General features: G+C 39.0%; 1 protein-coding gene across 3 annotated transcripts in view; it reads left to right on the plus strand.

Annotated features, from left to right (window-relative positions):
* The first annotated feature begins 2234 nt into the window (after window positions 1–2234).
* The window catches only part of ESCO1 (establishment of sister chromatid cohesion N-acetyltransferase 1), a 32918-nt gene continuing 18742 nt past the window's right edge, over window positions 2235–16410 (plus strand). For all 3 annotated transcript variants that reach the window (XR_012633121.1, XM_074899102.1, XM_074899103.1), the window contains exons 1-7: window positions 2235–2301; window positions 4977–5080; window positions 5283–5481; window positions 6041–7412; window positions 8066–8177; window positions 9443–9506; window positions 12005–12119. Coding sequence is in view for 2 of the 3 variants with exons in the window: in XM_074899102.1 (XP_074755203.1) it covers window positions 5285–5481; window positions 6041–7412; window positions 8066–8177; window positions 9443–9506; window positions 12005–12119 (1860 nt within the window). In the remaining variant the exon portion in view is untranslated. The remainder of the gene's footprint in view (window positions 2302–4976; window positions 5081–5282; window positions 5482–6040; window positions 7413–8065; window positions 8178–9442; window positions 9507–12004; window positions 12120–16410) is intronic.

Below are 16410 nucleotides of genomic sequence, written 5' to 3' on the forward strand. Positions count from 1 at the left end.
TATAATAAAACCCAAAATAACCACTTTTTAAATACTTCAGACATTAACAAAAGAATATTTGCAGAATATTGTGTAGCTTGCAAGTACTAAAATACTTGTGTGGCCTCTGTTAGATCAGCAAACTGTAACCAGAAATCTGTACAGGAAATCAGAAATCTCTGGGAGAAACCCCGTCACATGCTGCCATTCAAAACCTTTTCTTCTCACATCTTTCACAGTCATTTCTCGGTTGGCTAATGGCAAGGTTCATCATGCTGTTCTGGAACCATTCTGACACAGTGATGTATACACATCATTATGTAAATTTAGAGACAAATAAACTGAGACTGTGTCTGTATTAGCAAGTGGAACATACTGATAGGAATGGATATGCACAGCACTACTTAATGTAGAGATCCTGACACACATGCGGTATATATTTCAGGTGGGACATACTTCAGGTTAGCCCTAGCCCAGTAATATGGATGGAGTGCGCTAAGTACACACAAGGTATCTCTACAGTAGTATTCCAGTTAGGATCTGCAGCACACTTTTAAAGGTAACCTTCTGATGGCTCCCACTTGTCATGCAGGGTCTTGAAGCATGCCTAACGGATTCCTTTTGAAGGAAACCAAACCAACTGGTATATCCCCAGGACATACCCAAACCTGCATCCACAGGACTAGACTAAAGCTGGTCTGGACTGGCATATCAGTGGTGTGATATCAGCTCCTCAGCTCCCATTCTTTTGCTCAGAACTTCTTTTACTTGCCAGTGTAGAAGTAGGCTCAGACATGGAAACATCCTGAGGCAATGAAGCCACAGCAAAAGGTTAGATGAGGGACAAATCCATTACCCAGCGTAGTAAGGCCTGAAATATCCAAGACAATGGAAAAAAACCACAAATACATAGCTACGCTACAGAATGACTTGTGAAACACAGTGCAGAACACAACTTTTAAGACAGCTAGCTGGCATCTGCAGGGTTACTACTAAACTTATGAAAGCAAACCTCACTGGACTCAAAAAGGCAGTTCAGAGGGAACTCATGGCTCTGGAGAGGGAAGTGCACGCTGCACAGGTGTAGGACATATCCAACGAGACTCTCTAGTCTCTGAGACACAGATGAGCCTCAGTCCCAGCTTTACACTCAAGCAACATCCACTGGCACATTGCTGCACCTGCATTAAGGAAACTGACTGCTGTTAGCACACCTAAATCAAAACTCAGCAGCAGGAAATCTCCAGTCACCCCAAAATGTATCTTGAGAGGTTTCTAAAGGTGGTGTTGGAGCAGAGATCACTTTCAGTATAGCACCGAACCAATCTTCAGAGGGATTTCCAAACCCATTTATGAGAAGGAGCCCACACACACTTAGGAAATGCTGCTGTGAGCACGTACTTCTGTGGCACCACCATTACCAGGAAGCATATGACTTGGGGAGATTTTTGACTTTGCATTTACCTATGACCTGGCAGTCATGACGTGTCATTGACGCGCTGCGGCCACCATATAAGTCACTTCCTCACCACTGGCCCGTCAGCACGGGCTGCTGCTCTTCCCCACTTTTTGGCAGGCGGGCAGTCTAACGGCAGAGACCGAGGTTTACCAACCAACCCGCGCCCCGGCCAGCCGGTGGGTGCGAGCCGGCCAAGCCGCCGAGAAAACACCGCGCCAGGCCGGGCAGGCATGGAAGCGGGCAGCACCGCGCACCCGCTGGGGCGGTGGTGGCAGACCTCCCACCCCACAGAGAGTCCCTGAGGGCGCGCGGTGGGGCGGGCCCGGCGGCCGGCAAGAGCCACCCCACGCAGCCCCTGGCAGTGCTCCCCTCACACAGGACGGAGCGGCTACAGCGCTCACTGCACATGCTCAAACACCCACCCACCCCCCCCTCCCTCTCCCTCTCTCTCTCTTCCCCCCCATCACTCTCCGCCCCGCCCCGCCCGCCGGAAGTGCCCCGGTTACGGGGGAGGCTCGAGCGGCGGCGGCGGGCAGGGCGGGGCTGCCCCGGTGCCCGGATGTGAGCGGGTTGGGGCTCGCGCTCGCTGCTGCCGCCGTTTCGCGGGGGATAGGAAGGGGGCGCGAGCCGCGCTGACCTCGGCGCCACAGCCTGCGCGCGCGCCTCCGCTCGCTCACCCACCCGCGCCCCGGTCCCCTCCGCCTGGGCGCGCGCACGCACGCACGCACGCACGCACCCCCCCCCCCGTCGCGCGCCCCGCCCCCTCCTCCCCCTTCCCCCCCCCCCCTCCCCCCCCCCGCAGCTGGCGAGCCGGGCGCGGAGGGCGGCTCGCGCTGCCGGCACGTCGCTGACACTCGCGCGAGGTAAGCGGCCGCCTCGCGCCGAGGGGGGGGGCGGTGTGTGAGGAAGTTGTACCCCCCCCCCCCTCGCCTTTTGTGCCAACGGCTCCTGTCAACCTTACGCCCCCCCTTCCCACTCCCCCCACCCCGCTCCGTGACCGGTAGCCCGTCCGCGGAGAGGTGCCGTCTGCCCCCCGCCTCGGGGCCGAAAGGCTGGCGTCTCCTCCTCGGGCCTGCCTCGCCGGTCGCGGCCCGGGCTCGGGCCTGCCTGCGGCCGCCGCTGCCTCCGCGATCGCGGTGGGAGTCAGCGGGCGATACCTTCTCGCCGACTGCTCGCGAGTGGGAGCTAGGGGGTGTGGGGGGCGCCCCGCGGTGTACGGCTGCTTCTCCGCGGCCCCCGCCTTGCCCCTCGGTGGCATCGGCCTTGGCCTGACGAACTCCTGGCCGGGTTGAGGGGCTCCCTCCCAGGCCCTGCTCCAGAAGGGTTGTTACGGTGTGTCGCTGAGGCGGATGACACTGGGCCACGCTTGGAGGCCTTCCCTTTTCTTCCTTCCCGTTAAGTTCCGTCGTGGAGTCTCAGCCGGGAGTTAAGACGCGGGGGGCTGCAATGTTCTGTCATGGCAGTCAGCGGGGGAGGCTTATGTGTGAGACCCCAGCGTGCTGTCAAGCAGGTGGGCCCCCAGTCTCAGCAGAGACCAAGGGCTCGCCCCTTCTTTAAGGACTTGAGGGTGTGGGAGTTGTGTGCCTCGGTTTTTCCTTGAGTTTTTGCACCAAAACCTTTGATTGTTGTGTAGTTTGTTCTCATACTTCTGTGTCTTCCCTTCTTTCCATAATCTGGCTTGTACTAGAGGGGACTTCTTCAGGGCAGAAACTGCCAGTTCTTGATTGTCTGGAAAAGCCCTTGCTCTGCTGTGCAAAAATTTCGGTAGGAAAGAAATGACTATTAAAGAGCTAGTTCTCTCTGTGGGAGGAGAACGTATCTGTCAGTGTCCTGAGAAGCAATATCGGTGAGGGAAGGATTTTATTTTCTGTTTTGTACTTGAAAGTCTCCTGAGCATGCCATGTCATGTGGCTGAGAGTGACAGTGATGTCTGTATATGTCTGGAAAAAACCCAAGAAGGTCTAGGTGTATACAGTGTGTGTCATGGTGTTCTCAAATTCTGAAAGTCAGTGTTATGCTGTAAACTAAGAGAATACATAACCGAAGACTTATTCAGCAACTAGGGCTGTTATTTTCAGGTTGAGTGGCCATACTGCAGCTCTGACGGATAATCTTTGACTAGTGGAAACCTATCGGCTTGCAAAGTGTCACAGAGCTTGTGAGTTATTAGAAGGCATACAGATTCTGTTACCTGCTCCTTAGGGAGAGACAAGGAAATAGCACCATGAAAAGTCCTATTAGAGATTTTTTTTTTTTCCCCTGGATAGAATTAAAAAACGTATCTCGGATAGGAGTTGCTGGTCATGCAGCTGCTTTAAAGGAGAAAGAGGACAGAACTGGAATTTGAGCATTATCAGTATTGCATAGTTAGAAGTGTCTTCATAAAAGAGTGGATAAATAAAAATGAGGTTAAGAACAATTTAGTCTGAAAGAAAAGTATAGCTCTTTAGTTTTTCCTTTTGGATAATGAATAATTTTTAAAAGGAGCTTAATGTAACTATCTTTCAGATTATCAGAAAAAGACATGCATTTGTCAATACTGGAAGGCTTGGTGTAGTTGTCATGAAATGAAAGTATCTGGTCTGTGTTACACAACTGGTAGCTTAAAGTTCCTGTTTGACCTTAAAATCTGTTGAATTTAATATCAGATCAATTAAGGTTTGAAAAGTAATATAATTCTGTAACAGAAATATTTCTTTGTCAGTCTGTCAACAGCAAAAATTAATAGATAATGCTTGACCTAAAGAGGTGATATGGAAGCTTTGAGCATGGAGTCTTCCAGCAAACTTAATTTAAAAAAAAAAAATTAGTGAAACTTTGCTGAACAATTATTACTTATGTCATAATACAAAACCAGTGTCTTTGAATAAGAGAACTTAAAAGTTTCAGAAGCCACAAATAGATGTAAAAGGTATGATCAACCAAATCTGTGAAGACTTTTTACTGAGATTCTCTGCTAGTTTTCAGACTCTTGTGTAGATTAACTTCTGCATTGTTAACATCATTTCGGTTCTCATGAAGTCATCTTTAACTGCCCAAGGCAAATGTCTCAAATAATGCTACTTTCTAGCCTTTCTGTCTCTGACTTGTAGCTTAAGTCCTATTAGAGAGAACAGTGTGGGTGGTTGCTGATGTCTGTGATGTTCTCTAGTAGCAGCCACAAAACTTAGTAGAGTCCAATGGATTTATTCACTGTTGCTGTGAGGCACAAGATTGATAGCAGGTTCACTTTGCTGTGAAAATGAGCAGCATACTATCTTCTGGAAAAATACAAAAGGCTAAGAAACTTCCTTTCAAGGGGTGCTATTATCTGCCACCTTTCGAAAGGTAAAAGGGTAATGCTTAAGACAGCAAAATCCCGAAGACTGTTGGATATGGAAATCAAATCTGTGTGGTTATTTTTTTTTAATTGATTATCAGAGAACTTCAAAGCTAAGCATTGTTTGAAGGGATGGAAGAGGGTGGGAATGCCAAATTCAGAGTCTCAGAAGGAAGTTAATATAGTTTTTACTGCATGAACATTTTATATTTTTTATAGGTGGCATGAAACGTCCTGCTCGTAAGCATATATATAAGGAATGCTCTTGGCACACCTTGATAAGTTACTTTGGCCTAAACATCGATTGCCTCTTGTAAAAACCTGTAAGTAAAATAAATGTAATTTGATTGGAGATTGCTTTGATGATTTGCTTTCTGATCACAGTTAACATGATCTGTGTCTAATATGAAAAGTTAGTATCAGTTACCTTATTTTGTAAAACGGGTGAATCTTTGGTTATATTAACTGACACTGTAACAACAGTTGACAAATACTGAAAGATGGATCAATTATTGTGTTTTACAGAAATGGCAGCTCAGAAAAGGAAGTCTGTGTTAGTAGAGCCTTCTGCTAAACGCCCAAAGCTGGACAAGAACAGCAAACCATCATTGGTGAAGAAGGAAAAAGAAGTGTCGGATACAAAACATGTCTCAAGTAAATCAAAGCCTAGTCAGTGTGCAGTGCAGGAGAAAACTGTACTCAAAACCTCTGTCAAATCCAACAGGTCGGTGACAAAATAAGTAATTGTTCTAAGTTACTTTTGTAGACTAAATTAGTGCAGAAAAAATCTAAGTAGAATTAATTTGAATTAAAAATACAGCTAAATAGTTAAAATACTACTAGTGGGAAGATCAGCCTTAAATCGACTGATATCTGGTGCATCATTCCTCTCTGGAACCGTGTTAGTGTCTCAAAATCTGGAAAGACTTCCTCCAGAAAAGTTTCTGAAGCGAAAATACTATATAAGCTGATACTTTATTTGAAAGCCACAAGTATCAACAATTAAAAACTGTTAGAGATGTTAAAAAGCATTCATCTGGGGTTCTCAGTTCAGTCTTGCCATGCATAAAAAACATTTAAGTACTACACTTAAGAGTAACCAGGTGGAAACGAAGTATTTTTTTAGAATTATTTCAGAGAAAATTCTTCTAATATTGAGGGTGTAAGATTTAGCATTTTTTAAAAAGAAAAGAAGAAAAAGAGGCAGAGGTTAGTAGTAATAAGAGTCTTATGACAAATTCTACTTTCTGGCTACTGAAAAAATAATTATTTGAATCTTTCAGTGACAACACCAAGGAACCTGAACTAGGAATGCGTATGACTACAAGATCGTCAGGATTCAACTCGAATAATAAAACAATACCTGACAAAAAGATCCAACAGCAGCCTAAATCTACAAAAAATAAGGAGGTATGCCAGAAGAAATCTGTGCAAGAAATTCCAAAGTCAAAATGCATAATTGCGCCAAATGAGCCAGTAATGAGGAGATCACAGAGACTGCAGCAGTTAACAAATGTACATGTACCAGCAAGATCTCTGCGCAACAGAGAAGTTAAAGAAGAAAAAGCTTTGGAAGTTAAACAAAGTAGCCAGGCAAAAAGACAAGCTCACAGTATTGCAGTAAAAGTACTTAAATCTGCTGGAGAGAAGACAGAACAGAAGAACACAAAAATAAAGCCAAACAATACAAATGAGGATAAAGAAATACATGTAGAAGTGACCAGCTCTTTGAAAGAGAAAAAATGTAAAGCAGACAATAAAAATGATAATTCCAACAGCGTTCGACACAGCCTTCAAGGGTCATCGGTATGTCCTGATGGAACTCCTGGAGAAGTTAAGAAAGACCAAGTGGGCCCTGTATCTCCTATTTCTAGCAACACAAAGAAAGTGGAAACAGATTCTCTTAAGCCAAATTCTAAGACAGTAACTAAGGAAAAACAACAAATGCATCACAATGTAAAAAGCATTACAAAACCAAAAAAGATTTCACAGCCATCTGTAAGTGAAACAGATGTGGCTGATCAACCAGAGAACGATGCAAAATCCAAAAGGGTAAGCATCCTTGAACTTTGTGAAGAAATTGCAGGTGAGATTGAGTCAGATACAGTAGAGGTGAAAAAAGATTCTCCCAATGCTGAGTATAGAAAAACAGAAGAAAAACATGCTGAAATACAGCTTCAACAAAGTGAAATGCTTACTCAGAAAGAACCTAGTCAAAGTACTCAATGCAAACGTTTTTTCCCTAGCAAAAAAGGAATGCCTGTCAAATGCACTCTGAATGGTAGAAATAACTCCTCAAATAAAAACTCTAAATGGACCAAAATTAAATTGCTGAAAGCTAGTAACATGAAGCAAAGTAACTTAAATTCTGCAAATGCCCCCAAGCTTTCCTTGTTAAAAGATTACCCTGAAGTTGCAGAGGCAAGTCAAATGGCTACAGAAGCAGAGCTTGCGAAGGCACAAGGCAACCTGTCAATAACAGGACTCTCTGAGAATGAAAGTGCAACTTTTGTGCAGGAGAAATCAGATCCTTCATCTGAAGGAGCTGGAGCTAAAGAAGTGACATTAGAAATAAAACAGCCCACCAAGAGAGGTGCAGAAAATGGTTTGTTGCGTAATTTGACAAAACATTTATGTGAGCCAAGACCGGATGAGGTAAGTCATTTTAATTATGGTGTATGGTGGGAGGGTGTTCTAAATCTGTTCTGTTTTCTGAGAATACCATGCTCAGAAAGTTTGTTTTAACAATTACTTTATTTTACAGTAACTTAACATTTTCAAATATATTAAATATCCTTTACTGGTGCATTGTCGTAGACAGGATGATAGTAAGCTGGAGAATGAATCTGTTCCACCCTCCTAAGTTCTGTAGTTAGCTAAATGTTGATAGGTAAAATTTCCTGCTGGAGCTGGAGGTTGTACAGATTCATATGGACACTTTTTTGATGACTTAAGCTTGCATAGCTGTTCTGATCTGAGAAGATGTATTAAAAGAAATGAGAGGAAAAAAAGTGTGTGCTATCTGAATAAGCTTCAATTAAAATTTAAGATTTTAAGGACAAAAGTGTTCTATAGAAACTATTTTACAAGCTTATATATAAAATGAAAAAAGATTTTATGCAAAAATAATACCACAAACTTCAGCATGGACTAGCTAATCAGTTGCACTTTGTTTAAAATAATACAGAAATCAGAAAGCTGGTGCTGTATTCAAGATATTAATACTTAGTTAGCTCAGTGATTTTGTTAATAGGTTAGAGGCATTAAATAGTTAAGGTTTTCTATTTAATATTTTCCGTTTTGTTTAGAGATTTCGATTACATTTGGAATCCAGTCCAGAAAGTTCTCCAGTGAAGCATGTTACAGCTCCTAAACCACCAAAACAATTAAAAAAAGAACCCGGAGAAAGTGAATCTCAAGGTAACTACTACTACTTTTTCCTCTTCTTCTGGTCAGGTATATGGGAAGCATAAGTCTTCCTTTCAGAGGAGTGTTTCACAGAATAAGGTACAGTTGGCACAGAAGTAAACTGGGATTTGAACTGTTTGCCAGAGTTTTCATATTTGTGTGTCACACCCATGGCCTCTTTAGTAGCAGCGAATGGCCTTTTATCTCTGGACTGTGTGGTGGGAGAGGGAGCTGTCTCTTTTCTACCCAGCTCAGCTTTTAGTGCCTTTGTGCTTTATGCGTGAATGTTTTAATGCTTAAATATACCCCATTTGAGTAAAATTGAACTGACAACGTTAAAAAAAAAAAAACAACAACCAACCAAACAGAAAAAACCCCGACCAATCCTTTCCTTTTCCATGTCATAAAGTAGTAAAACTTTCGTATTTCCATTGGGTTCTTCTCTTAGGTCAGTTTCTGTTAAGGGTTCTCCATCGGTTACTGCTTCTTTTGAACAAGTACTTGCATTTCTTTCTCCTAAATTGTTTGACTTGATCAAATTATTGAGTAGTCACTCTTCTGTTTTTATTACTTTGTCTTCATTTATCAGCCTGTGAATGCAGTTTGTCAAAACTTACGATAAGTGTGATGTGAATATTTGACTATAAGCGGATCACTAACATATCTCTTAGTTAACTTCCTGCTTGGTATTTCATCCTTTTGGTTTTTTGGTTTGTTAGGGTTTTCGTTTTGGTTTGAGTTCTGGTTTTGTGATTTGGGTTTTTTTGGTGTTTTTATTCTGAACCTGTAGGTTTTTTTCTTGCCATTGTAGGGTATTTTTGAAGGGCAAAATGCTCTAATGGTACTGTTAGAGAATATAAAAAATGTTTTTTCTTTCTTTTGCTATTCTTGATTCTTTTCCTTAACTGTTACAGAACATACCTCAGATGGGGGCATACTATACATTTATGATTTTAATACTATACATAGAGCTATTTATATGGTTTTTGCCAAAAAAAGATTTAAACTACTATGTAGTTTCACTACTGGTCTTGTTCAGCTGCTGGCAAACTGCTCTGCAGAACGGCTGTGGAAATGTTGAAGAAGATGGCATGGTTTTTAAAGTATATGTCGAGGAACATCTTAATACTGCCTCAAGGTTGCATCTTTTTTTATTGACCATGAACAAATTGCAACATTGTCTTGAATATATTTTTGCAAATTGCTATTTGTGTAGCTCAAATTTCCTTTGCAACTAAAAACTTTGTAATGAAGTCATAATCTTTGATTAATTGTAGGTTTGGCTCCCAAGCAGTCGACACCTGCCTCATTTACAAATCAAACTTCTGAAAGTGAGAACAGGTATAGTATTCATGTATTATGAAATTACAGTAACCTCCATAGAGTTATGAGACATTTTCTTATAAAACTAAGCGTTCTTTTGTCTCCTAGCCTCAACTTTCAGTTTCAAATAAGTGACTTGTCCTTTGTAAAAATAGACTTTCATTTTACCCAATTATTAAGGGATATTTTTATTTTGTTAAGAAAATTATTAAGCAAGGTATTTTTAACTGCACATTTATTTTTTTAAAAAGTAGAATTTAACAGAGTTGGGAAAATATTTCTGATGGTCTCTACCTCAAATCGATAATGAGAGAGTATGCGAAGAGTTTACCACATGGTTTTTGCTTACTGAATTAATTCACTTCTGGAAGAGTTTTCTAATCCTTAAATTGTAGGAGTCTTGTATATATGAAATATTTTTAGGTGGGGAAGAGGGGATTTAGTTTGGAATAGTTTTGTGATTGCTGTGAAATGAAGGTTTCAGCTGCCATATGAAAATTATTCTTGTTCTTACTACTAAGAGTTCAAATTTATGTTTTTATCCTTGATCATGTTGACTGTTGTAGTTTTTGAACAGTTCTGACATAGTCTCTAGTTTTAGCCAGTTACAAGCTAAAGACAATATTATACCCAGTACCTTGAACAGCAACACAGTTGGCACAGTAGTTAGTATATTGATACTGTTTTCTATATATTCATAATGGAGACAAGAAGAAATGATGCAGTTCGTTTTCAGTAAATCCACATGAGACCAGATTAACAATTTCTAACTAACTAGTCCTTTTGTACATGTTGAAAAACTCTACTGCTATGGAATTTCACAGAAGATGGGTGGTAAGGTAGATGTAAAACGACTAAAATGATTATTTTTAGATTTTTCAACAAATATTACAATAACTTCGATTTCTCATATTTTTATTCTCAACTGCCAGACAACTTTATGGCATCTACTTAAATGTATTAACTTTATTAGCTGAACAAACCCATATTGCTTTACTGTTATTTAGATACATATTTTTCTTGTGAGAGCTTTCTTACCCTGCTTTCCATATGCTATCCAGGATTTAAGCCATCATTCTTTCTGTGGTACTCCTGCCATAACATAGAGTAACCACACACAGAATTGTCTAGGTTGGAGAAGACCTTGAACATCATCCAGTCCAACCATTAACCTAACATTGACAGTTCTCAACTACACCATATCCCTAAGCACTATGTCAACCCTACTCTTCTTAAACACCTCCAGGGATGGGGACTCCACCACCTCCCTTGGCAGCACATTCCAATACCTAACAACCTGTTCTGTAAAGAAATACTTCCTAACATCCAGTCTAAATCTTCCCTGGTGCAATTTGAGGCCATTACCTCTTGTCCTATCTCTTACTACTTGGTTAAAGAGACTCCTCCCCAGATCTGTGCAACCTCCTTTCAGGTGACTGTAGTGAGAGGGTGATGAGGTCTCCCCTCAGCCTCCTCCAGACTAAATATGCATGCCTACAGTGTAGCTTTCTTTAGACCTTCATAAGAAAAGGTTGCAGTGGGAAAAGGCAAACCTTTAAGTAGCTACTTAATGCAAATTTGGGGGCACATAATAGAAATAAAAAAATTCACTCTGAATTAGCACAAAAAATGCCATTTTAAAAACGTCTGGCAAGAGTTTTTCTTTTTGAAAAAGCTCACTGAATTAACCTGCTTCATGTACTACAGCAGCTGCTACAATTAGGTGTTTGGCCCTGTATCCTTAGTTTGCTCAGAAACAGCAAATACGTAAATACGCAGTTGAAGGAAAAGTATTTTTGTGTGTGTTTTGCATTGATGATCTTAAGAAGTTTTATCTAAACCTGGAATTAATATTGGTTTTCCCCTGACTATAGTAGCAAGTTCATAGAATAACTTTGTTCTTGATTATTACAGTACCTTCCAGTGTTTCTTTCAGCTGAGACAAGGGGAAAGTTAAACAGAGAGATTTCAGTGATATCCATCCATTTATTCCTCAGATCCTCTTCTCCATCACTTTGCTACCAGCCATTAGGAGAGAATAAGTGTGAATTGAGCTTGAGAGATTTATGACGTCTGTTTTATATTGCACACCTATATTTGTTGGAATATTTACATGGTCTGCTTTAGCAGCCTGGTGTATGAAACCTAAAACTAGAAGCCTAAACCTTATGTAGGAAATAGATAGCATTAAGCACCATCAGTCATGCTCTGAAAATGCCTCAGTTGAATATTTGTGTTAATGGTTGTGACTAACCTACCCCTAATTTCATTTTTTTTTAATTTAAAAAAATACTGTAATTAGGCTAGTCACAAACTGTATTTTCTGGTTAATTGTTTTATTTCCTTATTTTTCCATTTGAATTATGAATTAAAATATATAGGACTGTGTTTTGGGTAATTAACTTGAATTTGCATCTCATTAAAGTTTAGCTATACTAATCACAATGGCTTTGAGTTTCTAGGATGATATGTATAAGCAGTCCCTTTTTTAACATGGAATATATTTATATTTCAAGGGTTCCATTGTCAAATCCTTCATTAGCATCAAAATGCAGTAACTTTCTACCATCTGAGGAACATATTCAGAAGCTCAAAGAAGCAGGAAAAGATGCTGATAAGCAGCTGATCATAGTAAGTAATACCCCTGTAGTAAGGCATATAGCTTCTTGAAGAAATTGCTTGTGAATTTTCAGTGCTGTGTTTTTATGAACATATCTAAAAATCATTACTTATACATAGTATTATTGTCATTGTAAATGATTTGTGAAAGTAGAACCTGTACTGCTAGATTGTCACTCAATATAGATAGAAAAATGGTGGCAGACAGACTTAACATTTAAAGCTGATTCTTGTTAAAACAAATTTCTGCATTTTTTAAATAGAATGGCTTTATGGAAAAAGTACAGCTGTTTTAGGGAGAATGAATTTGCTTTTACTTGTGTGCAAAATCTCAGTTTCTTAAAACTTCACATTGTAGGGGGAGGCGCATCTGGCAGATTGTGTGCAAAATTAACATCAGCGGATTTATTCCTGTATCATTCATATGTTCATTGTTCTGAGACAAAGATTTTTCTGTGGATGCACTCATTTTCACCGTAATATTTAAGCAGCAATACTAGTTTGGTTATTGTTCTTACTCTTTTTACTGTTAGCTACCAAATGCAGGTATCTCTTTTAAACAAGAAAATAGAGAATAAGAAGGAAAAGAGTGACACACAGTCATTTTTCTATCTTGTAGAATCACACAGCTTGGTAGTGAAACAATTGGAGGTTTTGGTTGTGTTTTGGTTTGTGTTTTTAATAATCCACACATCAGATAATCCTTGAGAAAAGAAAGGCTGGAGGTGGGAAGTGACAGAGAGAGAGGCATCCAGGCCACTAGGAAGGAGGACTTTGTAATAAGCTTCTTATAAAATCACCCCTCTGACATATATAACTGATGGTTTTGCTAAGTTGCATTTTTTCATGTAATACATGGATTATACACATGAAAATATTAAATAAAATAGAACCAGGTGAGTTCTGAACAGTCTTTCATATGCATACTGAAATCAGAGCTTCTGACAACTAAATTGATAAATATGTCCTTGATTTGCCTGAAGTGATACAACTCTAAGCATTTGAATGCCCAGTCATAGGATGATAAATGAACCATCTCTAACTTTTAAGAAGTATTTCAGCTATTGCCTCTTTGAAACTTCTTTTACCAACAGAGTTAAAATGCATGATTAAATATCTTAACTATATTAAAAGGACTATGAGAATATTCCTTTTCATTTCAGTAAAGCTAATTTAATTTTTGCTCTTCTGGTAATAGAACTTGACTGAAGAGTTGCTAGGATCTTTGACAAGAAGACATACATAACTTTCTACTTAGCTACTGAAGTGAAGTTGTGTAGCTCTCCTCTACAGTATTCATACAAAGAGATTTTTTGCAATTTATTGCTGTGCTGGTAGTATCCTTGTTTTCAGCCCAAATTAGGAGAGTAATATTTTTTCCCTTGGTATTCAACAGTTAAAGTTTTAAGTTATTTACTTAGCAAAATTTTAGAATATAATGGGTCATCAGTGAAGAACACTAGGGAAAATGGGAGAAACCTAATTTCTTGTCTTCTGTGTGTATTTCTGGAAAATGCAAGTGAGTGTTCTGTTTAATTTTTAAATGTGCAAGTAACAAGTAATATGTAATATATTTCAGCACTTCATACAAATCTAGTTCACTTTGATTTCATTGAGTTCAGAGTAGGCTTTTTATTGTGTTAAAAGGGCATTTTGGTAACCCCTGTAGTTCACTTTATCAAGAAAGCATTAGGTAGGGTATTGGTCTGATATTTTTTTACCTGGGGAAAACTGCTTTTAGCATTGTCAAAACATAGAGGAACCCAAATATTTGTTAAGCCATTTTGTAAAATACTATCTTTGACATTAGTTACTGTGGAGACAAGACATAGTTATGTCTAGAATAGTTTGTGCTAGCATCTGGAGGGGAAAAATCACTAAATTGATTTCTAAAGTACCAGCCTTTGCTCATACCAATAGTTAAAAGATTGGGGATTAAATGCATATAATAGGGTACATTTTGTAATTAATAGTTTTGTTTGCAAAACCATTGTGGGTTTCTTAAATGTGAATTCTGAATGGCTGGACTTGGTTTTGGTTTTTTTAATTAGTAAATACTTACAAAGGTGTGTATGTACTTCTGTAACAATCCTCTGAGAACAGAGAAAAGACTCATTTGGTTTAAAAGCTGTTCAGGTTGAAATTTCTCCTATACAGAGAGCAGTCTTACTACACAGAGTCAATTCACTTAGATTAGCATTTATAGTGTCTGTAAAAAAAAAATTTATAGTCAATAGCTAGAAATTATTTTTATTTCAAGTTTCTGGCGCATTGCTTTAAAAGAAGCAGTTTCATTGTTCTTCTTTACCTTGAGCAAAGTTGGGAAGTCATGCTTTTATTCTTAGCAAGGAACATTTAACTTGCACTTTGTTACACTTTTTTAAAAAATTAAATGCCTGAAAGGTGCAATTTAGGACACTCTACTGTAAAATCTGTTTCTTTTGGAGATCTGTCAAGCCAGTCCATCTTAATATATGTACAGAATTTTTTTTTTCTTTTTGTAATGCAAGTGGGTAGGCCTTAGTTTAACTCACCACATGATACTCTATCTTTGTTCTGCTGTTTTTTTTGCTATTGAATTTCCCTAGTATTTTCTATTTAAGTTGGACATCTCCTCCTTTTAATTATCTACAGTATCTGAGGCTCGGAGTCTGGGATGTTACAATATTGTCTGTGTATTCTAACCTTTTCATTTCCTGAGCTATGTTTAGAGAGGTGTTACAGTAAAACTAGTCTTTGTTTTCCACAATATGTTTTATTTTTTATATTTAATTCTTAAAGATGTCATTCTCCTATGTGATTGCTGTAACGAATAGATTAATTTTCTGTTTTTCTTAAGTAATATGATCTTTAACAAGCTTTAAGGCTATTTGACTGTAACACAAGTACAATAATTCAACATCCATTTGCAGAAGTATTTAGTAGCTCTACTTGCACCATTCTCTTTCTTGGTACACATCATCTAGTTATCTGAGCAGCTTTCAAGCATAAAATTATTTTCATTTTGTAGAGGTACAACTAAGACAAAAGATGAGTTGTTTCTGTGTTCTTCAGATTTACTTGCTGTCACACATCTTAAAAAGCAAGCCTCTTCAGAGCATAGAACTTCAGCTGTAAACAGCAAGAAATCTAATGTTACAACAGTGACAGGAAATAGTGGTGTTCGAAGTGATGTGCAAAGTTTTAGGTTCAGACTGAGAAGAGTATGATCTGTTTTTCTGGAGGAAAGTAAAATTGAGGCTAAAAGTATGTTATGTCTCCAATTCATGACTTGGTGTTTTGAGAAGTAGTCTGTTCTGAATATTTGTGAACTGTACCCTCTTAGCTGTCATTTAAATGTTCAGTTGGTAGGTTGACAGGTTACCTGAAGCTCCATATTGGAAGTTTTATAGAGTAATGCACTATATTGTTCTTTACTTTCCAAGTACTTGAATCTGATGTGCAACTATGAGAACTTGAATATGAAATCATCTGTTCCTTTAACTTCTGAAAGGGAAAGAAATACAAATGTGCAAAGCGTATGTTTTCAATTTTCATAAAAAAAGAGATACTTTACATCCAAGACAAGGAAAGTCAGTTGTTTGCTTCTTGTAAAAATTCTGCTTGCCTGCCAGATCTAGGACAAAATTTTGACCATAGAAATAGGAATTGATAAAAACATCAATGCTACGAAGAAATGTTCTAAATAATGACCTGTGAGGTACAGGGATGCTTCTTCCATTTTATGCCACTAGGAAGATGTGTTCCTTTGAAAATTAAACGAGTCTTTTGAAAATTATATCAGTTTTAGGAAGGAACATGTAAAAAGAATGAACAACAAAACCAGGTCACTGAACTGATAAAAAGATAGTATAGAGTTACAGAGGCTTTTCTGCCTTTCTAGAGATCTGAGTTAATGCCTGGATGCAAGCAAACATGATTAAATGTAGATGATCTTTGTAAGTATCAGCAAATGCATGGATCGGGATTGCTTGACGGAAGGTGCTTTTGATTCTGAGGTTTGAATTGGTGCTATATGTGGAAGTGATGTGCAGGCTAATTCGGTTTACACACTTGGATATCATACTTCAATTTTTCCTTACATACATTTTGGTTAAACTTGAACATAGATTCCTGTTTGACCGAAATAGGTAATAGATGAAAGAAATATTTTGATTTAAGCTGAAAACACAATCCTCAGTGGAAGTAAGTGTGAAAGTGATTTCTTACAAGCCTGAAGAAAGTTGTGTAATGATCACTTAAATTTGTTGGTTTTGTCCTTAAACTGTTATAGTCCAGTTAACAAGTTATCTGAAGAATTAGA

This window comes from Athene noctua, chromosome 2 (genome assembly GCF_965140245.1).
Source record: "Athene noctua chromosome 2, bAthNoc1.hap1.1, whole genome shotgun sequence".
In the NCBI taxonomy this organism is placed as follows: domain Eukaryota; kingdom Metazoa; phylum Chordata; class Aves; order Strigiformes; family Strigidae; genus Athene; species Athene noctua.